This window comes from Athene noctua, chromosome 5 (assembly GCF_965140245.1).
Source record: "Athene noctua chromosome 5, bAthNoc1.hap1.1, whole genome shotgun sequence".
NCBI lineage: Eukaryota > Metazoa > Chordata > Aves > Strigiformes > Strigidae > Athene > Athene noctua.
Window position 1 is genome coordinate 28,321,945 of NC_134041.1, and position 22,783 is coordinate 28,344,727.

Here is a 22,783-nt window from a genome sequence, read left to right on the forward strand (position 1 = left end):
TCCCCCCGGCGCCAGGCACTGTAGGGCAGCCATGTCAGCCCCCTCAGCCTGAGCACCAGCGAATTAATTCCCCTCGGCTCCCTGTGGCTGTGCCGCGGGACCGGGCTGCCCTTTGCAGGCGTCAGGCCTCTGGCAGCGCTTTCTTGGGGTATTCCCTTAACCCCATGGTTTTAACACGGCGCGCCCATCATCCTGTGCAAGCGCCCCAGCACGCCTGACGCTGGAGGGTGCCTTTCCCCAGCAACCCTCAGTTCCTTGTTCCTTGGCTCTGCAGCCCCCATGCAGGCCCCCGGCCTCAGTGGGGGGGCTTCGGGGCTACATCGCACTGATCAAGGCGGTTCCCTCCCATCAAGAGACTGCTACATGTCAATGGGTAAAAAAGAAAAAAAAAATTTATTGTGCAATCTGCATCTTTTGTCCAAACTACACACACACCCTAGACAACATAAATAGAGGGACTGGACCAGCAGCAAGGTTCCCTTGGGATCGGCAGGGTTGGAAGATGCTGGTCCCTCAAAGAGGGGCTACAAGCCCTTGCTTCCATCAACGTATACAATGCAGTGTAGGTCTAGGCAGCACACACATATACATACTCATATAGATTTGTGGGGCAGCATCGCCCATGCACAGCGTAATCACATTATACACAGGGTGTGTTTATATACCTCAGCACCGACCGCCAGCGGGCCGCAGGCTCTCTTTGCTCTTGAGCAGGTCCTTCCCAGGGGCCAAGCACTGCAGAGACCTGGTGCTGCCATGGCACCCCCCATGCCCGACAGGCAAGGAGCCACGGTGGCTGCTCCCATGGCAAAGAGATCCATGCTCATGGCCTCCTTCCTTCACCAGGACTGCAACGTGGCTTTGGGTGGTGGAAGACATTTCTTCAGCCCAACCATCCTGTGTGGCCCAGGAAGAGGCACAAGCAGAGGTGCCCCGAGCACGAGCTCCCAGCCTTCTCCAGCTCTAATCTGATCTTCGGAGCTTTTCTGCTCAAAACCACCTTTGAAGTGAGGATGCACATAAAAACTCTAAGCAAAAAGTGCCATCTCACAGCTGCTTCCTTGCACCAGCCCAGGGGTCCACAGGCCACCTGTCCTATAATTCATGGGGAAACAATCACAGAGCAGTATCAGAAGACCACGTGGCTTCTTGTCTCCCAGTCTTGCAAAGACGTCGCCATCCCAGGAAATAAAGAGCAGCGATGCTGGCCCATATGGTGTGGGCTGCCTGTCTGTGGTGAGATCAGGAAACAAGAGGGAGCTGGAGGGACGTGTCACAGGGAGCTCCGCTCCCCATCAGAGCCCACTGACCAGCAGCTGTGCAGCCCCAGGAGACCAGCCCTGCTCCTCACCAGAGCCCATGCTGTGAGTGGGTCTCCTGCAGCTGGGGGTCCGCTGCAGAGAGATGGCACTAGGCAGACTAATGCTGAGGGGTCAGACCTGGAGATGGTCATGGGCACATCTGCCGTCCTGGTTCCCTGGCACCAGGTGCTAGGGCTGGGCAAACCTGCTGGCACGCCAGGATGGGCTATCTCAGCAAGCACATGGCCTAATCTAGAAAATCCTCCGGACCAGGGCAGTCAGCGCAGAAGTAGGGAACAGTGTGGGATACTCACACTGGCAGAGCTGACAGGGTTGGGGGCAGGCTGATCCTTCTGCACCCATGCAAGAGGACCAGGCTGTTGAGCAAGCTCATGCTTGGTGCCCAGCTCAGCATGGCCCCTAGCTGCAGGCAGGATGGTGGCACTGTGGCAGGACAGGTGAATAGGCCTGGGATGGTGCTGCAGAAGCCATGGTGGAACATGCTGTGCCCTGCTGGGGAATTTGGGGAAAGTAGGGTGTCATGGCTCCCCACACCCCACACTGGGCCAACAATAGCTTCTGCCACCCCGGGGCTCCTCTCTCTCCAAAATAATGACCCCAAAAATGGCAAGTGGTGGTGAGAAACATGTTTGAGAGAGCCAGCCCCCACGGTCCCCCTGTCGCAGCTCCCCTGCTGCTACTCAAAGGAAAGTAGGTCAGGATGGGGCCCCTCCACCTCCCAGCCAGCAGTATGTGGCTCTGGCCGCCCCGTGTTCCCTGTCAGCTCATGCTCCAGCCCTGGTCTCTGGGAGGGCTTCTCCGTGTGGGGTGAGGTCTCGGTGGCCCTCTCGCCCACTCGCCACTTGCTCTCCAAGCTGCCCTTATGGATGAGGTCGGGCACGGGGAAGGCACTGGTGGGCTGGTCCCCGCTGGGCCCTGGGGTACCCATCATGCTGGGCACCCCAGGGCATTCTGGAGAGGATGGGTCCCTCGTCACCAGCTGCTCCTCTGAATGGTCAGGGTGGGCTGCGGGTGGTTCAGGGGTCTCCTCTGTGCTGCTCCTTGGGCTGGTCCCTTCCAGCTGTGGTGCAATGAGCATGTCCTGAGGGGTCTTCAGGGCACGCGGTGTCCGTTTCTTGGTGACAGGGGGCGGGGGGTCCAGCCGGGGAAAAGCATCTAGCCCCAAAGCCCTGCAAGAACAGAGGAGAAGTCACACACAGCCCCATGCTGATGAGACCCCAACAGCCCTGCTGTGGGGTGCACACCATGGGGACACTCACCCATCCTCGCTGGCTGTCTGTCCTGTGCACAGCACAGCCCCAGCACTGGCGTTCACCTCCATCACTCCCATGCTGGGGAGGCCAGCTGGGTCCTTGCGGCGCAGGAGGTCATTCACCTTGGCCCCCACAGCCTTGCCCAGGTTGCGGAGGTGCTGGCTGCCAGCAGGGCGGGAGGGCTGGGCCGGGGCGCCAGCCACAGTGGGGATGTGCTGTGGCCGTGGCGTGGGTGCCGTGCTGGCGCTGGCATTCTCAAACATGCTCTGGTCCACTGGAGGGGAAAAGGGAACAGAGAGGGAGCGTGAGCTGGGCTGGAGCAGGGACACCAGCAGGGATGGCACATCCCAGAGCTGCACACCAGCTCCCAACCCAGCAGCATGAGAACATAATTTGGGGGACAGGGAGGCTGCTCCTGCAGCCCCACAGAGGCTGTGGGCAGCCAGGCCATGCCAGGGCTGCACAGGGCAGTGCATGCACTGGGGACAATATGGGGCAAGACAGGGTAGCAGCGAGCCCAGGACTCCATGCTGGCACTGCCAACACACCGAGAGCATCTCTTACCTGACACCAAGCGACTTGGGAAGCAGATTGTGGAAAGAAAGAGAGAGAGAAGGGATTTACCAAGGGAATGGCAAGGGGACAGCAGGCCTGTCCCTTACACGCTGCTGAGAGGTGTGCTACCCACAACCTGCCTGGACCTGCCACGCTGCCTGTAGAGATGGGACTCGTGGGGTCCTTATCAGCCAGGTACTCACAAAGCAGCAGGGGGTTCTCTGGGGGCACCCACGACCTGGGCTCCACACTGCCCACCCCACCAAGGCTGCCTCTCCAGCCCAGGCCAGCTGTCCCCTTGTGCTGGCCAGAGATCCCAGGGGCTGAGCACACTGCCAAGGAGCATCCTGCTGGGCACCGTACACACATGTGACATCACTCCCTTGTGCCACAGTGCAGGAGCCACACACCAGCTACAAAAGGATGATGGACAACTTTGCCTTGCCCACCGTTTCTGTTTCCATCAGGGCCATGCCCCATGGCACCAGGCCAAGAAGGTCAGAGGCCCCAGGCCCTGCCAGCCTGCCCGCTGTGGCCAGGCAGGGAGTGCAGACAGCTGGCACTGCCTGTGGGGAGTGCCTTGCACCTCCTGGGCACAGCCATGGCACTGTTCAGCCTCCATGAGAGCCTGCGGGCAGATGGGCTGTGGAGGGGTTTGGCTGAGCATGTCTTCCTACATGGGTGGGGAAAGGGGATGGGGTGGGTCTGTGGCAGTGGGTGCTTTTCTGAGGACCTGGGGGTATTCTGCAGTCACACCCCACCTGAGCTACACTGGTTTCTCCCCCATGTCTTCCCAGCGGAAATCCTCAAAGCTGTGAGTGCTGACACGGGGAGTGCCAGCTCAGCACCACCATCACTGCTGCTGTGCCAGGGCAGCTCTCCACGGGATGGCTCCCGTGGGCTGCTGGGTGAGCCTTGTGCTGTGCTGGTGCCTCGGTACCCGCCAGCATCCTATGCCCATCTCTACTCCTGCATGCTGAGGGGATGGACAGAGCCAGCCACCTCTGCATCTCATGAAGACAGAAAGGAAGGCTCTCCAGCACTCTCCCAACCCTCTCTTGCAGAGACCCCCAACTCATTGCAGATCCTTCATAGCCTATGAGCCTGCAGCCTTGCCAGGCAGCGAGCTCCCTGCCCGCACCTGCAACATCTACCAGCCCTGGTTCTCACCCTATAGCTACTTCAGGAGTGCCAAAGGAGCCACCCAGCAGCACCTGGACAGCCTTTCCTCAAGCCAGGCCACCAGCACACAGGAGCACCAGGAGGAGTCTGATGACCTCTCGGAGATTGTCTGCTTCTCCTTTGGCTCCTCAGATGAGCCCCAGGCCCCCAGGTGGGACAGACTGGCCACCGGCAGAGCCAGCATCACGGTTCAGGACATCATCACCGTTTCCGACTGGCAGCCAGAGCCCCAGCACGGCTACAAGTGCCTGTCATGCTGCCGCATGTTCCCCACGCTGTGGTCCACCAAGACCCACATCCAGCACAGCTCCCAGGAGGGCTACAGCTGCAAGGTGTACTACTGCAGGCTTAAGGCCCTGTGGGAGAAGGGCAAGGCACAGGAGGCTGCAGCCCCTTGGGTGCCCATGCAGCCCCACCAGCCAGGCAGCCGCCGCGGGAGGGCACTGCTTCATCACTCCTGACAGCGGCAGAATAAATTGATTTAGGAGCAGACAGCCCTGTCTGCCTGCTGCTCTTGCCTACACAACACTTCTGCCATCCTTTAGGAGAGGCTCTTCTCGACTTTTCCTTCCCCAGCAGTCAAAAATCTCCCGAGCCCCTGAAAGTGCTGCTTAGCATCTCTACATCTCCATGGGGAGCTCTGCAGATGCCAGGAAGCCACCAGCACCCTTGAGCTGTTGGATCAGCCCTGAGACAAGCTGGTGCTGTGCAGTGGCTGAAGGGGAAGGCTGAAACCCCCCTACTGCCAGCAATGTTCAGGGCACCTCACTATCACGGGCAGCCTGCAGCTGGCACCACAAGCAAGAGTCTCACAAGGGAGGATGCTTAGGTTGGAGGGGGGTCTGTATAAGGCCAAGGGACACCACCACCGGTGCTGGCTCCCAGTGTGGAGGGGGAGAGAAGTACAGAAAGAAAGAGTCAGTGAGAAGGAAGAGACAACAGAAAGCCTTGAGAAATAGAAAGATTTATTTAGCAAAAGCCAGTCAACTAATGACAACACCCAAGGGTTAAGTGCACTTACATTGACAGATTGGTTTCTCAGATAGATTGAGTCAACAGTTAGTAACACGACAGTTGTAGGAAAAGAAAGGACAAAAAATATAGCTATAAATCCCCAGTCCAGGTCCATAACAAAAGTGAGAGACTAGAGAGGCATCTTGGAGGCAGCACTGAGTTATGAGGAGGATCATTTACACATGTACAACTGTGGTGCGGCAGGATGCTGGCAGGGTCCCACCCAGCTCTGGCAGCACCCCTCAGCCTGTGGGGCACACTGTAGGCAGAATGATGGGCAGGAGCCCGAGCCCGCAGCTGGTCCTGACAGCTCCTCGCAGGGCCGTGCCTGGGCTGCGCGTGTGCAGCAGGGATAGGCAGGAGCGGTGGCACGTGGAGACGGTTCAGCCCTGCCTGCTCTCTGAGGCAGCCCAGCCTGGAAGGGGCCTCTTGCCTGCTGCTGTTCCTCCCAGGCCCTCCCTTCATCTGCCCTGTGCTTATGGCCGAGCTCCTGCTGTCCCCTCTCCTGCATGACCCATCTGCCACATGGAAATCCCTCTTCGAGCTCACCCATACATCCCTACACTGTCTGCACCATGTCCTGTGTGTGCTGCCATCCCCACCTCTCTCCTGGCAGGGACCAGGCCCCCACCCCATGGCTTCACCTCCAGCTGCTGCACGGTGGCAGTGGGATGTCAGGGTGCACAGCAGAGGGGCTGGCACACAGCAGCACGGGACAAGGAATACTGAGGTATCAGTGGCCAGAGGACAGGAGCATCCGGGACACCCTACAGCCAGCACCTGCTCCTGCTCTGTTCCCTCTGTGGCTGGTGTGGTGGGTCCCCTGGACACCAGGCCACTGCTGGGGACACTGAAACATGTCCTTCCTTCCTTCCCACTAGGACTCTCTAGCTCCTCACAGCATTCAGCCTCCTCCTGCGGTGGCAGGTGAGTAGCACACTGACCCCAGGGGTTTCACCCACACCTCACTCCTAAGCTGCCCTCAGTCCCAAGGGGACTGGGGCAGAATGAAGCGATGGACCTTCCTCAGCAGCTGGGCTAAGCCCTGGAGAAGAGCAAGAGCTCGTGTTTGGGAGATGCTTGGCTAGAGATTAGCTGCAGGAAGATCTAGCAGAGATAGAGCTGGTGAAGGTGAGAGCAGCAGGGGGGCAACAAGTAAAGCAGAGGCAGGATGGGAAGGTGGATAGAGAAAAGGAAACTGTGCCAATCACCACCTCACTGAGTATTTTCACAAGGAGCAGAGGTGACATCAGGACTCTGGTTTGTAGCCCCCTTCAGCCATGGCCTCTTAGAGGTTGCAGCAACAGGCAGCTGATAAATATGCTTGCAGAAAAAAGAAACAAACTCTGGATCCCTTGGAGGCCCCCACAGATGGCTCTCAGCCATGGGCATCTTGGGGTCTGGTAGGGGATCCTGAGGTCTTGGATTCACTTTTCTGAAGGATGCAAACCAGAGACATGGAGCCCCCTTGCAGACACCAGCAGTTTGCTCCCCATCGAGGGGTGGCAAGTGTGCTCATCCCTGCACATGGCTGATGCCAGCACTGCATCCCTCAACCCTGGTCCAGCACCAAACGATGGCTTGGAAATGGGAGGGTTTGTCTATAAAGCAAAGCAGGGAGTTTGCTCTGATGGGGGGGTGCAGGGGAGTGCTCGAAAAAATGACTTGAGGGCAGAAAGGCTCTGAATCTGGAAGCCATGCTGAGGAGCCCAAGGACTGGACAATGAGGGGGAGGACACTCTACAGCCCCGTGCTGCGTGCCCTGGCTCCCTGCTCTGCACCAAGCCGTGCCTTCCTCTCCACTGCACGGCCCAGGAGAGTGGAGAGTGCCTGCACATCCTCCACCTGCCTCGGACAGGGACAAACCCTGTCCTGGAAGTGCCACAAACACTGTCAGAAGCTGCCTGTACCTGGCTACTCTGTGCAACCTCAGCTCACCCCTTCAGCTCCTTCCCAGACTTGTTCTCCCTGTCCCCTGCTGCCTCACCTCACTCATGCACCCATGTCAACAGTGCACCGTCACCAGCCCTAACCACCCTGCTAGCACGGCCCTGGCCTCACATCCCACCCCCTTTCCACCACGCAGAGCACCAGACCCCCTGTCAGCACCTCCATTCCCACTTACTTGTACCGGTGCTGCCTCCTCAGTCCTTCTTGTCCCTCTCACTGCCCCGTGCCTGCTCTCTCACTCCCCCAGAAAAAAACTTTCATCTGCTTTACTGCTTCCCCACCAGCATCAGTGGCTACTCCAGCAAGCAGTCCCTTGCTTCTGCCAGACCTCAAAATACAGCTTGCGGGGGGACAGGGACCAGGGGGTAGCACAAGCAGCTGTCAGCTCGCTGTCCGATGCGAAGTGGGGATGCTCCAGCTCAGTACACAAGCCCATGCATGCTGGAGCAGAGCACACCTGACACAGCCCCTCAGCACGGCTCTGTCCTCACCTCTCCACACCTCCTGGCCATGTGCTGGAAGCCTCATGCTCCCTCCTCTGCCCCATCTCCCTCTGAGGTGTCCTGTCCCCGCCAGGGCCAGGTGGCTACAGCCAGGGTCTGCCTCAGCTCCAGCAGGTCCCGGCTGCTCCGCACCACCTCCTGCCGATCCCTACACCGCGATCTCGTCCTCCAGGCTGTCGCCCAGGTCCTGCCTGGACTGGACATGGAGCAGGCGTGGTGGTTCCTCCTGGGACCAGGAGTCACGCTCCTCGCTCTCGTCTGTGTTGGACTCATACTCAGAGGCGATGCCTGACTCACGGAACTTAATGAGCTCCAGGCTGCCCAGCGCTGGCTCTGGGGGGGGTGGCCCCGAGCCTGGCAGAAAGCGGTAGCACTCCAGCTTCACCAGACAGTCGTTCCTACCTATGGGGCTGCCCACAGCACTGGGGAAGCCCGAGCCAGGACCCAGTGGCGCCGGGTGGCTGTCCTCAGGCTGCGGAGTGGTCGGGTCGCAGAGGACTGGGAGGACATTGGAGCGGAAGGTGATCTCCAGCAGACTGTCCTGGGAGCCCGCTGCAAGAGAAGGGCATGGCTGAAAGGCAGGCAGTGCCATCCCGGCTTGCCTCCCCTGGCTACTACGATTGGCTGCAGACTGGCCAGAGGAGGATGGTCTGGTGCCATTTGGGTGTCAACCTCCCCACCATCGCTGTCTAGAAGGGCTTATTTCGTGTGAGTTGTGCCAGGAGCTGCTGCTGGCCAACCAGGAGCCAGTTTCGCAGGATAACAAATTATCTGTCTCCCACCCCAGCTCCTGCAGGGTGCTGATGGCCATGTCTGCTGGAGAGGAAGGTCAAGGAGGGGCTCTTGGGCAAGTAAGGAGCTGGCCTAGACCATGCAGCCACAGAGGAAAGTGGACATACGGCTGATGGACATACGTGACTGCCCGGCCATGCAGCACCCTGCCACATACGCGCCAGCTAGGCCAGAAGGGCACTATTATTCCTCTACACAAAACCACTGGAAATACACAAAACCCCCAAGAGAAACACCAACATGCATGTTCTCCACAGACCCGGCTAGCTGCAAGGGGAGAGGAAGGGGCAGGAGCGCTTACTGGTGGTGTTCCCTGATAGCTTCAGCTCCAGCTCCTGCACCTGTTTGACCAGGAGCGAGATGTGTTGCAGCAAGTCCTTGTTCTGGAGCAGGAGCTGGTGCACACGGGCCTGAGCCTCCAGCCGTGCCGCTGCCTCCGCAGCCAGCTGGTCCTTCAGCAAGTGGACCTGCGTGACAGGAGGAGAGCGGGTCAGTGTATGGGAGACGCTGCTCAAGGGCGTCTTTGACTCCAGCCGCCCTGCTTGTTTATCAGGGCTCACCAGCATCCCACCAAACGATTTGATGAGGAAGCAGGCACCCGCAGACGTGATGGGGAGAGTGGGGCAGGCAGCAGTGTTGCACCAGGGCACAGCAAATCCAGTGTGATGGTCCCCTGGCCTCTCTGATGGAAAAGCTGAGGCAAAGGGAGGCACATGCCACAAATGCACAAGGAAAGGGCAGCCCAGGAGGAAGCCAGGTGAATGTGGAAGAGAAGACATGCTCGATCGACTGGATGGTGCTGCAGGTGCATGGGGGCACAGCCATGTGCCGCGAGCTGGCCCTGGCCAAGCTGTCTTTTTGGGCAGGTTTCCCAGAGACAGGGTCCTGCCAGCGGCATCTGTCACTAGCAGGGGCTGGAGCATCCAAGCTGCCCCGGAGCTGCAGGCAGCTCTGGCTGCAACAGGCATGACATGCTTGGAGCAACACAGATGGCAGAGTGCTGTTGAGACATGGTGCCTTTGGGGAAACGATCTGGCTGCTCGTTTGCCCTGAGAAGCAATGCCTGGACATTAACCAGCAGGGAGTCCAAGGGCAAGAAGCCCATTGGTTTTGGCATAACTACCCATACGCAAGCTTCGATATCACCAGCACTGTGTCCCAGGGAGGGTGGGACGCTGCTGGGCAAGACCAGACAGGAGCCCCTGTCCAGGGGCAGCGGGGTCAGCTCTCTCATCTGAGCTCAAGCAGAGAGTGCCCCAGGAGCATACTCTGGACAAGGGGACAGCAGTGCAGAGCCACCTGGGGTCCACACTGGCTCAGCACCCCTTCCTGCCACCCACTCACAGCTCCTACAAGTGCTCCTCTCTCCAGCCAGGACTGAGCCAGCCAGGCTTTTGGGGAACCAGGAAAGCATGTATTTAAAAACAAACAAAACCCCAAAACATAAACACAACCCAACCCCCCAAATAAAAAAAGATAGTTTTACCTTGGCCTAGAAAGTGACCTCAGGGAAGAGGGTAGAAACTACAGAAGCTCTCTGTAGCCTGCCAAAGCTGTGAGCTGCTGGGCCCCAAAAGCAGCACAGCTGGGGGCCACCTGCCCTCCTGGATGGCTACCAGGAGGCAGTGTTGAGTCTGCTGGCAGGGAGGTGCTGCCTGCTTTTCCCTGAGCTGCCCAAACACAGCCAGTGAGGTGGCAGGGCAGTGCCCTTGGAAGAGCAGAGTTCAAGCACAGCAAGCTTGGGGGGTGCAATACCTTATACTGTGAGCAGGAAGCACAGAGCCCTTTTGGTTTGCCTGTGGGTCCCCAGCCAGGTGAGAGACCTCACCCCACTGCTGCAGGAGGCATAGTCACCTCCTCCTGCCAGAGGCGGGACAGTGGGGCACAGCAGCATGGTGGGATGGGGATCCTCTGACGACTGCTGGTGGGGTGAAGCAGAGACCCCGAGCTGAGCTGGCAGAGGTGGAATCACATTTAAATGCTAAGCAGGTGCCAAAGCTCAGTGGTGACAGTGTTAGCCTGGAAGTCACACTTCCTCGCAGCCAGCAGCTGTCTCCATCACAGGAGCCTGCAGCAGGGGCCAGGTGATGCTCAGGTGATGGCAGGAGAAGATGTGACCAGAGCCCAAACATCATGTCTTGCAGAGGAGCAGTGGCTGGTGCCACCAGCCCCCTGGGGACATGACCCAGGAAGAACTCCTGGCCTTAATTCAAGAGAAGGAACTTTCACAGGTATCTGGAAACACCTTGCAAAAGCAAATGTCTGGTCAATGAGGGAACTAAATGGCATTTCATCCTCAGCCAAGTAATTAGAGGCTGAGATAATTACAGGATGGTCCCCGTAGCTAAAGACTAAGCACAGATCCTGGTCAACACAGTGCATCTCCCAGCTTTGTTAGTAAAGAAGTAAACCTGTGCCCATCACCACGTGTTCAGAGACAAATTGACTCAGTACTTTTTGAGAGAAGACAACAAGTGCCATTGACAGAAGTGTTGATGTAATGTGTGCAGTCATCTGAAAGGCATTTGACGTGATAGGGCCCAGACTTTCCATTAATAAATTACAATGACACAAAATCACCATGGCGTGCACTGAAGGCATTAGAGAGCAGCTAAGTGACAGCTCCTGGGACAAGAACCACCCTGGGGTGGGCAGAGGTCCAGAGAAGGGCATCAGCCCTTGGAGAGAGGGGGACAAGGCCACTGGCTGCCATCCAGGAACCAGCCAAGAAATGGCGTTACAGTATTTCAGATCTTTTTTTATCTGGAATTAGAAAGAAAAAGAAATTGCCACTGCAAGCCTCTGCAGGTACATAAAGACTGGGAATGGAAGACGAGCAGTCCCTACCACAGAAGGACTTGGTTTTGACTGGCAAGCTTTGCCTGTAGCAACACCATACTCAGGCCAACATAAAGGATCCCCTGAGGATACAGGTCCCTTTTCTAAAGGTGAAATAAACTTCCCAAGCCTGTGACCCCAGAAGACACGTGGGTTCTCAGGGCAGCAGCTCGGCCAGAAATACTAATTCTGATTTTCTGATGTGAGAAAAAGAAAGCTGTGGGAAAGCACAGAAAGGCTGCTGGAGCACATCGCTCAGGCCAGAAAGAAATTCAAGCAATTGCAGAGCATTGTGTGAGGGGTCAGGGAACAAGTAAAACAAAGGTAATGAGTTGGATAAAGCAGCCAGAGCTGCTTAATGAGAAATATCTGCATGGAGAACCAGCTGCACAGCCCAGGCAGCAGTCGGCTGGGGCTAACGCTGAGGCCAGGCATTGGCAAGCAGACAGGGGCCAAAGGATCAAGCAACTTGGTGGCATGCAGACCTAAGCACGTCATTGTTTGTGATGGGGCCAGAGTAAATTGCTACTCCTGTTCCCTTGCTGCACAGCTCAGGAGATGGTCCCTCTCCACAACCTGTGCCTCAGCTTCTCCCACAGCCACCATCTGAGCACCTCTGCCTGGAGGCAGCCTGCCCTCCCCATGTCGCTGCCTGCCTTCAGCACTGCCTCCAGGCAGGGGATACTCCACCAGCACCGAGGGGGTGAGGGGTCGGTGGCGTGCCCCAGCCCTGCCACTGCCCCCGGGAAAGAGCGGAGGGGAGAACCTGTGCCACGGCCACTTGTGTCTGCTGCTGTTGCTGCTGCAGGAGCTGCTGGAGAAGCTGCATTTGGTGGTGGGCAGAGAGGGGTGTTCCCAGGTCTGGCAGCTGGGCAGACGAAGGCAGCAGCATCTTGGGTGACGCTGTCAGGATATCTTCAGGGTGGAGGCAGCCCTGCAAAACACCAGTGTCGAAAGTGTGATCCTGTGCCTCTTGCCGCGGAGAGCTGCCATGCACCCATGGGCTGCAGCACAGAGCAGTCCCCCAGAATACCAAGGAAAGCTGCTGCATTCAAAGCAAACACACACTCTGCTGGTGGTGCTGAAAAACTCTGAAGACAGTATTTTTTCTGTTTTTACAACAGCCCAAGCACTTCTGTAGAAAATTCCCAAAAAGGCTGATGCTTCCCATGGGAATTTCCACTGTATCAAAACAGTTGTTTTGTTGTTTGGTTTTTGTTTTTTTTTTTTTAAATTCCTATCAGCTCTGCCCCAGACACTTTCCATGTGGCTGCACATAGCTGAGCCTCGGCAGGGTGCTCTCTGGGAGCACCCCTGGCCCAGAGCCAAAGGGCAGCCCTGTGGCGGCAGATGGCTTTGATCCAGGAGCCAGGGAATGCTGCACAATCCTTCCTGATCCCTGGGCTCCAGGGATGCACATTAGAGACACAGGGCGTGGGCCACACCATACCCTGAGCATGTGGGGCAGGGACCCACGCACCTTCACATCAGCATAGGCGCTCGCCTCCTTGCCCACGGCGTCGAGGTCGGTCACACCGCGGCTGAAGTCGAGGATGTCGGCCCCCGGCAGGGGCAGCTCCACAGCATCAATGTCTGTCTCCTCCGCTGAGGCGGCCACCCTCTCCACACCGGTGAGGCGGCAGGCTGCGGGAGCGGTGTCAGAGCACAGCACAGCCCGCCTGGAGCAGGAGCTTGCTACGATGCACCCACGGTATGGCGAGCGATGCCCACCAGTCCCCACCACCCCCATGCCTCCCACCCTTCAGCTCCAGGGGGGAAGCAGGTACAGAGCAATACAGCCACGCTTCCTGCTGCCACCTAGGATGGGGCTTGTGGCCGAAAACACACCCAGCCCCAGCACACCAAACCTGGGGAGCAGCAGCCAGAACCCCTGATGCGAGAGAAGCAGAAGACACAGAGTAAGCTAAAGAGAGGTAAACAAGAGATTATGGGGAAAAAAAAAAAACCCTGGATGCTCAGAAATCCCCAGGGAACTGCATATCGTGGCCAGGACATTGTGTGGAGGAAAAACAAACAATGACCGGTCCAGGACAGCCCAAGGATTAGGTCATCATGACATTGCTGGTTGCAGAGGCAGGCAGGAAATCACTGCACAGCCCAGGCTGCTCCTGATAGAATGGGGGAGATCTAGCATCCCAGCAGGGGGCTGCAGGACAGGCACCCCACACACAGACAGGCAGCAGGACCCGCCAGCACCCCAACGGGTGCTGGAGATGGACGGCTGCTCCCTGGAGCCCTGCCAAGCCCATGGTGACAGAGTGAACCAGCAACCCCCATCCCAGAACATCCTTGCACCCTCCACCTATGGGACTAACAAGAGAGGCGGGGTCCTACAGGCTGCCTGCAGCCCTGGAAGCCTGATGGAAGATCCTAAGCATGGCTTCATACAAGCAGGAATTGCAGAAGTGGTGACGGACTGAGAGCTAGGTCCGAGGCAAAGAGCCGGACTCACCCTGCGAGTGTCTTGGGACATGGGGAAGGTCTGTGCTTAGGGCTGCTTCTCTGGAAGCAGCAAGGAAACGTTTGTGGTGTGTGCAGCTGAGCACAGAGGGTTCTTAAGCACCCAGCAGAGTCCCAGGCACTGCTAATGGGCTCCCAGCAAGGAGGATGTCTGCGAGGATGAAGGCTAACACCTAGTGAAGGCTCCTTGCTGGGCAAGATCCCAGCTTAAGCCCGAGGTGCCACAGGCCAGATTGCTGTGCAAATCCATTCCCCACAGGTGTCAGTCAGCAAGAATCGGTATGGGAAGACAGTGACCACATCTGCCAGGCTCCAGGGCCCCCACACCATCCCCACCTCCACCCTCACAGAGTACCTGGGACATCCAGGTCGTCCCCATTCCTCTCACTGTCCCCATCCTCCTGCCCGTCTGCATTTTGCTGGGTGTGCTGCAGGCTCAGCTTGTGGCAGACCTCGAACGCCTGCCCCACCGTCCGGACGATGCGCATGGCTTGGCTCTGCAGCAGGTGAGGAGAGGAGGAACGTAACCTCAGCTGGGCTTCCCCTGCCCCATGACCTCCCCATTCCAGCACAGCTCTTGGGGGTCTCTGTGTGCTGCTGCAGGGACTGAGGCACCAGAGCTCAGATCACCAGGGTGCTCCAGGACACCAGCTGCAGCACGGTGCCACAGTGTCCTGCCCCAGCCACCCCACCGAGACCATGCGACAGCGGGATGTGCATCCCAGTTTCTTTACCTTCTTCTTGGATTTGAAAACGTTACACCTGAAGACATTGCTAGATCCATCCCTGGCAATGTAGCTGAAGATCTTTAGATCCTGGGAGTCATGAGACACATAGAATATCCTGCAAGGACAGAAAGGAGGGGAGGATATCATCTACCACATATTACCCACAGTGCCCAGGAGAAAGGCAAGGCCACAGCCAGCGCTTCCCAGGGCATGTCCTGGGGTGCTGGCAGATGCCCAGCCTCTGCAGCATGTCCCTGCTAAAACCCATCAGAAATTTTTCTGGCAGAGGTTTTGCCTTGGCTAGGAAAATTAGCTTGCTGACTCAGCAGCAGCAAGCACTTTGCAAAGGCAGCACAGGGCTTTCTCTGCTCAGCGCCCAGGGACAGAGCTGGCAGCCCAGGAGCCCTCCACGGACCAAGGAGAGTAAACCTCACCCCTCTGCCTGGCCTGCTCAGAGAGCTGACCTCCTTGATCGGGGACCTGCCTCCCCCTCTCCAGCATGGCTGGGGCCATTCTTTGCTCCCATTCAGCTTCCTCAGGACACAGCTATCCCATGCTCTTAGCTTTTGCCAACAAGATGGAGGAAGAGAGCTGGGGACTTCTGGAGAGCACAGCAAGTGAGGGAAGCTGCCCTCCGTGGGCATAGTAGTGGCTCTCCATGGTCAGTCACCAGTATGGTGACAGTGCAGCATGGGGTAAATGGCATGGCAGAGCCACCCAAGTCTCTGTCTCCTCACTAGGCAGACTTACCTGTAGATGGGATCGTGCATGACAAGCATTTTGTTCTCATCCCAGGCCCATTCTTTTTTCTGCAACAAAAGAAGCTGAAAATGAGTACGTCAGATGCTGCCCTTGAGATCAAGGACAGAGCAGAGACAGTCCAGGGACAGACCTGGGAAGCTCTTGTCACACAGCTCTGCTGCTGTTCCCCTGCAACCCTTTGCTGAGGGCCGGGTCCTGCTAGGGACGAGCAATATCTCACATCACCTCCCATGGGGGCCCCCAAGCCCCTTCCACACCTGCATCAGGACTGGCTCAGGCACCATGTGGGAACACTGCTCATCCACAGCTGATCCATGGCTGATCCCAGCCCATCCCTTCTCCCAGCCCACCAGAGTTTTCCAGAAATTTAAGAACGCTGTAGGTCCCTGAGCCACAAGGGGAGGGCTCCTGCTGCTGAGGCACTGCTGCCTCAGGGACTAGGGTTGCCTACCTTCTTCTTCTTCTTCAGAATGACCTTCACGCCATCCACTGACACGATGAGATTCACTTTCTTCTTCTTGATATTCTTGGCTTTAAACTCATACTGTGGGGGTTGGAAGAAAACCTGAATTAGCCTTCCTAGGCCAGAAAAGCCCCGCAAGGGCTGAAGAGGCTCCGACAGGAAGGGGCAAGAGGGACGGGGAAAGGCTTCCCCAACCCCACATGCCTCCCTGAGCACATGCCCACACCAGCCTGCACATCCTCCATGCTCACAGAACAGGGAGCCTTTTTGCCCCACAGCATCCCTGTGCCCAGGATCTGGAGAAGCACATTCTGAAGCAGTTGGGCCTCTGGATGTGGATAATATTTTGCTCAGTGCAGGATGCTGCTCAAAATGTTAATTTGTGTTTCAAAGGCACTCGCTCTGCCCCTCTGAAGGGCTGTACCTCCCTGGAGAGGCATCACCACCTCCCCAGCCCTGCCAGGCCCCGGGGCTCCGCAGCCCGACGGGGTTTGCCCTGCTGCCTTGTGGCTATTGCTGAGCTCTGGTAAGGGAAATGGCATTTCAAGTCGGGTTTTAGGCTCAGTATAAAACTGAAGATGGTTGCTGAGGACCCTGTGAACATCTCCAGAGGAGATTGGATAATGCAATTACCCACTTCAATTAGAAGTCACTGGACAGGAAAAAAAACAAACAACAGAAACTTCCAAAGATCAGTGACTAAACACAAAGCTCTGGTCCAGCCCAACGAGAGAACGAGATCCCCCAAAATCCAGCCACTTTTGCACTTAAAATTTTGCAAGCAGGGAGGGGGCTGGTGGGTGAAAAGGCTAGATGAGCCATTTAGGCTGAGTAACCTCCTGCTGTGGGACTTTCGGGGAGTCCTATAATTGGTCTACCACGGGTGCACCCACATCAGGCACCCGGTGTGCTGGTCCCACATGCAGGGTGCTGTGCACAGCCATGTGGACAGATCCTCTGCTGTCCAGCAGCAGAACAGCCCTACAACTTGCACCTCAAACACCTGAGGAAGATGAATTTAATTGATCCTCTCACCATTTCGCCAGTCTCTCTGCAGAGGGAGCACAGGGCAGGCGCCCTGATGCAAAGCCCCGCCTCCAGTCTGCGCCAAGCCTTGGTATGACATTTCCAGCACTGCATGATGTATTAACTTTGGCAGCCAGAGCCAGCGGGCAGGAAAAGCTGCTGGCCCTGACCTGTGATCGAATGATAAAAGCCCTGAAAATACAATTCCTCAAAGCCATTTTAAAGTCACTGATGGGGATGGGAGATACAGATGACTCAGGAAACAGAGAGGGAAATGCAGCTCTGCCCTCCCCAGTACAGAGACCAGGCAAGCTGTGCAAGCCCACCCGCTCCAGGGCTGAAGCCATGGTGATGGGCTGGAGAAAGCAGAGCTCAGGCTCCCACCATGTCTACAGCCAGCCTCAAAATCTCAGATGCTGCTTGCAGGGCTTATTCCTCATGGAGAAAGGTCTCACCAGAGTTCTTCACCAAAAAGTCCATGAGGGTGGGTTTCCAAGTCCCATCTCTCATATTTCCCTTCCCTGTTGTTACAAGCAGAGGTGAAACTGCATCCAAGATCCCCCTCTCTGTGCCTTGCTAAAACACCAGACCAGTACCGAGATCATAGCAGTGTGTCTGGTACCTAACACTAAAGAATGTCCTTGATTTAGCCCTGAAAAGGTGAACTCCAGCCTGGCTACCTTAGAATAATTAAGTCAGCACCTTCTGAAGTTCTGCATGCAATTTTACCAGGAGCCACAGGCTGAGCTGGATGCTCTCTGCAGCACCCAGAGGAACTGCAGGGCACCTTGTGGAGCCACAGCCTGATTTATTGGTCCTAACGATCATTGATTATAAACATCAAGTTGCATTTCCTAGCTGCTGGAGCCCCGGCGTTTCTATTCTGGGCCATCTCAACTCTGAATTAATGTGGGCTTGGAAGAGACAGTAACCCTGAAAAGTATCTCGGGGTTAGAGAGGCTATTTTTATCCTGGTTTTGGGGTAACAGCCCCAGGACAGCAATGCAGACAGGCCAGGACAGTTCAGCAAAGATGCTACTCAGGCCCAGCATGTGTTTCAGGGACAGAATCAATGCAGAGCTCCTCAGAGAGGCTTCTGCAATCCAAGGCTGCAGGCAGGGGATTCTGCCCGGTCTCACCTGGAACCTGGCCGAGGGGAGTGCCATGGGGGAGAGCAGTTGTGCTTCTGCCATGCTGAAGCCAAAGTCCCCTTGTGTTGACAGCTCACGGCAAAACTCCAGCAACAACCGACGGTAGCAAAGAAGTCAAATTCTCAGAAGGGCCGACCAGCCAGATTTGTTAAGCCCTTGCATAAATCCAGGCCTTTGTCCCAATGCCAAGCTGAGAGCCAAGCTCCTTTTCAAGTCTGAGCCATGCGTTTAGAAAGCTATTGCACACCCTGCCCCAGCCAGAGCTCGTTAGTGCAATCACTCCTACCAGCGCAGAAGCTCTTTGGGATACATTTCCCATGCAACAAAGTGCAGCTCTAGCCAATAAAACACTAATGAACTGTGCTACTGGGGCTCTAATGAAACACTAACCATAATTTAATAACAAATTAGCAAGGAAGAGGATTCAATGAAATGGCTATTCAGCCGAGCCACCTCTCGCATCCTTGGGCTGTGTGGGGCGGGCATGCAGAGTCCCACCGGCCAGGAGATGCGCTATCGATTTGAGGGGCTTTCAAATTTGAGTTTGGGCAAACAGACACACGAAGGGAGGAAAAGCACCCAGCAGAGAGGGGCAGCAGACCAAACCATGAGGGAGCACATACTGCTCTGCAGAGCCTGGCACGCTGTTTGTGTGCTGCTACCCCACTGCTTAACAGCCACAGCCTGCAATTTGTTCCACCTTGTTCACAAGGCCAATTCAGTAAACCAGAGGGATTTCACCCCAAGCAGTAGCTTTGGCTAGGGTCAAAGGGAGCATTACGTTTGTGCAGTTCCTCTTAGTGAGATGTGAGCTACAGAGTCTGTAAGGGATGAACCCCAAACCGCGCAGGGCAGAATCTGTGCTCAGGCCTGCTGGCTCACAGTGCAGCAGTTCACACTACCAGTGACAGCAGCTGCCATAACCAGCCCTGCTCAATGCCCCGCCTTGCCAAGATGCTGCTCACTGGCTAGAGGAGGAGAAAGGTGCATCTCACAATAAGTCCTTGCACACCCCAGCACACCCCTGCAGCTCCCAGGAAGGCAGCAGCTGATGGTCACAGTCAGCCCAAGGCACCCACCCAGAAGCAGTACTTGGGGCTGGGCTGGGTGCCCTGCACGCACCCTGACTCTCCCCAGCCCCGGACACCCTTCTAGTTGGCCCTATGCTACCTCCTTTGACTTCTCCAAAGCAACGGCAAATCCTTTCCACTAGCAGACTACAGATGTCAGTATGGGCTTTTTGTTCCTGAAGACTGCTGGACATCTCAGACTGTCTCACCGACATGCTGCACATCAACAGGACCTGCCCTTGCTAACACCTGCCCTGCAAGCCCATTTACTTAATGGGGCTATGGAAAACCTCTCTCTGTATGACTGATCAGGACTCCCCTGGCTTGGAGTTATTATTGACCACAGCTCTGCCTGCCCTGGACACAGAGATCTGCCAGGTCTGCCCACATTTTTCAACATCCCTCCTTCTCCTGTGACACAGAGAGAGAAAGCTTAAGAGGGATGCAAAGCATTAGGGTTTTAGCTTTCCCTGTTGCTGGCAGAGAGAAGAGGTGATCATAGGGTTGGAAATGTCACAAAGGGACCCTGAGATGGTCTGCACAGCAACAGCTGCTGCATCCAAAACCAGCAGGCACTGACTCAGAAGAGAAGAAAACCTGCAAGTTTCCAGGAATGTTGAAGCAATGTCATACAGCCCTTGCTGGGAATACAGCCTTCATCCCCAAAGGTGTGCCAAAAATCACACCATTGCTGCTAACCAGCTTCTCATCAAGCCAATACAAAACTGTGTGTGGCAAAGCAAAAGTGGAGTTCCTCAAAGCCACTATCATGGGACCCGGTCTACTGCCAGGAGGGGATAGAGATGGTCAGGGGGAACTTCGCTACACATTGCAGCAAGAGCAATGGGAGTGCCTCTGTAATCAGGTGCAGGCAGCTGGGAGCAATTCATCCCATGCTCTCTGGATATGGCATTCTGATTTTAGGTCACTACTTAAGGGGAAAAACCCACATTTCCCTACCTTGAGGGAACTTAGCTACCAATGGCTCTGGTTTGGAGAGTTGAATCCCAGCCTACTGTTTAATGAAGAAATTATACAGAAATAATTATCCAGCTTGGGATCAAGAAAGGAAAAAGGATTTGTGCAACTTCCCTATGATCCCCTTAGGTTTCACACCATGTAGCACTTCACTGTATTACTTATAATTAACTAGCTAACTAAGGTCAGAAGAGTTTTCTTGGCCTTCAACCCAAGTAGTTTACCCATCTTGGGCATGATTCTGGATCTTTAAATACCTGTAATAATACCACAAGTTTGGGTTAATTATATTAATTATTGGCTATAGCAATGTGGCAATCCCAGAAGACAGATATGAAGTAATTTCAGGGAAAAGCGGAGAAAATGGAAAGAGCAACAGAAAAACCCATCTGGACTTTTATACCTGCACAGTCAGTCTCCAGCTGAAGCTCTAAGCCCTCTACTAAAATCTGTAGGCAAAGATTGAAAACGGACATTTCAGATATGACTAAGTTTAAAACTAAAAGTATTCAAGAAAAAAAAAAAGGTAAAGGTGGTCTTGCTAATGAAAAAGTATTAGATCACTTGCAAACTCCAACCAGCTAAATAGTGAATAAAGATTATTCCTTAATTTTACACTGCCCACAAAAAACACATGTTCATCATCTCAATTAGAAAAGAAACATCTATTTTGTCAGAGCATGAAAGCCTTACCATTGACCTCCGGTCTGTGGGAGTCTATTTTCAACATCTGTCTTCTATGCAAAGTTCACTATTTAAATAACTTCAGATGGAAAATAATGCCAGCTGGTATATACATCATTGCATAACACATTCCTACTGGCAGAGTATTAAAATTGCCCTTTCTGGAGAACAGAGTAACATATGTTGCTTAATAGAGAGTGCATATAACCGTGTCAGCTTAGAGTAAAATTATGTATGAGCCTGAGTGTGATGGGTATGTGTGAAAAGCATGGAAAACTCCCGTCCTTAGAAACATGTTATCAATCTCTGCCACACTGTTTCTACGGTAAAAGTGTAAGAAAACTTGTAACCACGCACTTCATGAGAGGTTAGGTGGATCAGGGAGATGGTATCTTCCTGGATTCATCATCCCACCCTGTCCACAAGCATCTGAAAAAGATTAACCTGAAAAAAAATCCCCTCATTTCATTCCATCCCATCTAAACTGCATCAAGTATAGATTTAACTCTGCTCACTAGCACTCTCCATCAGTAAGGAAAGGTACTGGGAATGCTTTAAGGTCAGATTGAGCTATTAGAATAAATAGGAATTTTTTTAATGCAAGTTCCCCTAAATGCATCAAGCTGTCCCTGTCCTCTTCCATTCTCTATAGCCCTCCCCCTTCTCCAAAAAGGTTTACAAGCTTGTATTGGGGAAAGAGCAGCAGTCTGAGAATTCAATTAACATGGAAAAAGCAATTTCCACGAAATTCATTGCTACTCTGCTACCTCGGGAGGCAGGGGGAAAATACCTGCTGCAAGTATAGAAGGGGATGTATTTTTCACCAGAAAACTATTTCTTTGTGTTTATACAGAAAGGACATGAAGCTCTGAGCAAAGCCAGATCCCACAGAGCCACCTTTGCTGAACACAAAGGGCTGGCTGGCAAGGACCAGCTGGCAAGGACCCTGCGAGTGAGCAGCCCCGAGCTCCGACTGCTGCCTCCGGGGATGCCCCTGCCGCTCTCCCACAGCGGCTGCAGCCCACCTCCTCACAGGTCCACAACTGCCGACGCAGGGCTGGCAGGGTTGGTGCAGGCCCTGGCCCGGGAAGCCAGTGCCCACCTCCCCTGGCACCCCACTCAGCTCCTCCTCGCAGCTGGCTGGCACAGCAGCTAATCAAATACCTCCACAGTTAGACTTTAACCCAAGGTCAGCTCAGGCTAATGAAAGATGTGGCAGAGTAAAGGCTTTCCCAGTACTTTGGGGGAGGAGCAGTACTGTTCTCTTGATGAAGAATTAACTTATTACAAAATGACAGCTGAGCTTGAGTTCAACCAGCACAGGCTCCACGGCTTCAAGAATTAACAACTGGGGGGGGAAACTGCATACTTCACAATTTCTGGTGCTGAAAACAGAGGGAACGAAAGTAAATCTCAGAAATGTACAGGTGTAACCTGCAGGAGGGAAGCCTGAGAAACCTTGCTGGGATCCTAATAGCAGTAATTGGGAGGAACGGCAAACAACAGCACTGTGCAGGGGACAAGGATTTTGCTTTGCTGAACCACACAAGGAAATGGCACCAAGACCAGTGCCCTTGGATGACTCACAGCCACCCACAGGCCGTGTGGGAAAGGGAACTGCGAGAGGAACATGGCTGTTCCCTGTCTGGGGGTGCCAGGCCACCCCAGGAATGGGCATGGAAAGCAGGGAGCAGAAGGAGAGGAGGGCAGTACCTGATGTCCGCTAGCCCTTCATGGGATGAACAGCACCCAGAGCTCAGTGCTGGGGTCCTGCAGGAGAGCTAGGAGCAGACCACAGCCAGGAACATCCCTTCTCTCTTTTATTTCCTTCTGGTGCTTTGTTAATGAGAGCATGAGCATGACGGCTAGCACTGGAGGGGCTGCATCACACCGAGGTGGGCAGCACAGTGAGCAGAGGACTAAGATGTGCCTGTGTGTCCTGTGAACCAACAGTTTCTTGGGCCAAAAGGCTGTGAAAGGCCACATGTAGGAAAGCACACACAGCCCCCAGCTTGCCAGGTGCAGAGATGC

At 55.3% G+C, this 22,783-nt stretch overlaps 2 protein-coding genes across 6 annotated transcripts in view; one reads left to right on the forward strand and one right to left on the reverse strand.

Moving 5' to 3' along the window:
* Nucleotides 1-370: 370 nt before the first annotated feature.
* The window catches only part of NOS1AP (nitric oxide synthase 1 adaptor protein), a 47,597-nt gene continuing 25,184 nt past the window's right edge, over nt 371-22,783 (reverse strand). The window contains exons 3-12 of one of the 5 annotated variants that reach the window (XM_074906797.1): nt 15,832-15,924; nt 15,369-15,442; nt 14,625-14,733; nt 14,246-14,387; nt 12,890-13,053; nt 12,176-12,343; nt 8,873-9,038; nt 8,182-8,331; nt 2,582-2,849; nt 371-2,491 (exon numbers count right to left, since the gene is read on the reverse strand). In XM_074906797.1, coding sequence (XP_074762898.1) covers nt 1,999-2,491; nt 2,582-2,849; nt 8,182-8,331; nt 8,873-9,038; nt 12,176-12,343; nt 12,890-13,053; nt 14,246-14,387; nt 14,625-14,733; nt 15,369-15,442; nt 15,832-15,924 — 1,827 coding nt within the window. In that variant the 3' untranslated portion in view covers nt 371-1,998. Of the gene's footprint in view, nt 2,492-2,581; nt 2,850-5,260; nt 8,332-8,872; nt 9,039-12,175; nt 12,344-12,889; nt 13,054-14,245; nt 14,388-14,624; nt 14,734-15,368; nt 15,443-15,831; nt 15,925-22,783 lie in introns of those variants that run through there. The other 4 variants (XM_074906801.1, XM_074906800.1, XM_074906799.1 and 1 more) reach the window with 4 other exon arrangements.
* On the forward strand, nt 3,751-4,773 carry SPATA46 (spermatogenesis associated 46). The gene has a single exon (XM_074907081.1). The coding sequence runs from the start codon at nt 4,144-4,146 to the stop codon at nt 4,771-4,773; it is 630 nt and encodes a 209-aa protein (XP_074763182.1). The 5' UTR covers nt 3,751-4,143.

Bases quoted from the DNA above. Each gene is read 5' to 3' on its own strand.
- SPATA46 (XM_074907081.1), top strand. From the start codon at position 4,144: ATGAAGACAGAAAGGAAGGCTCTCCAGCACTCTCCCAACCCTCTCTTG.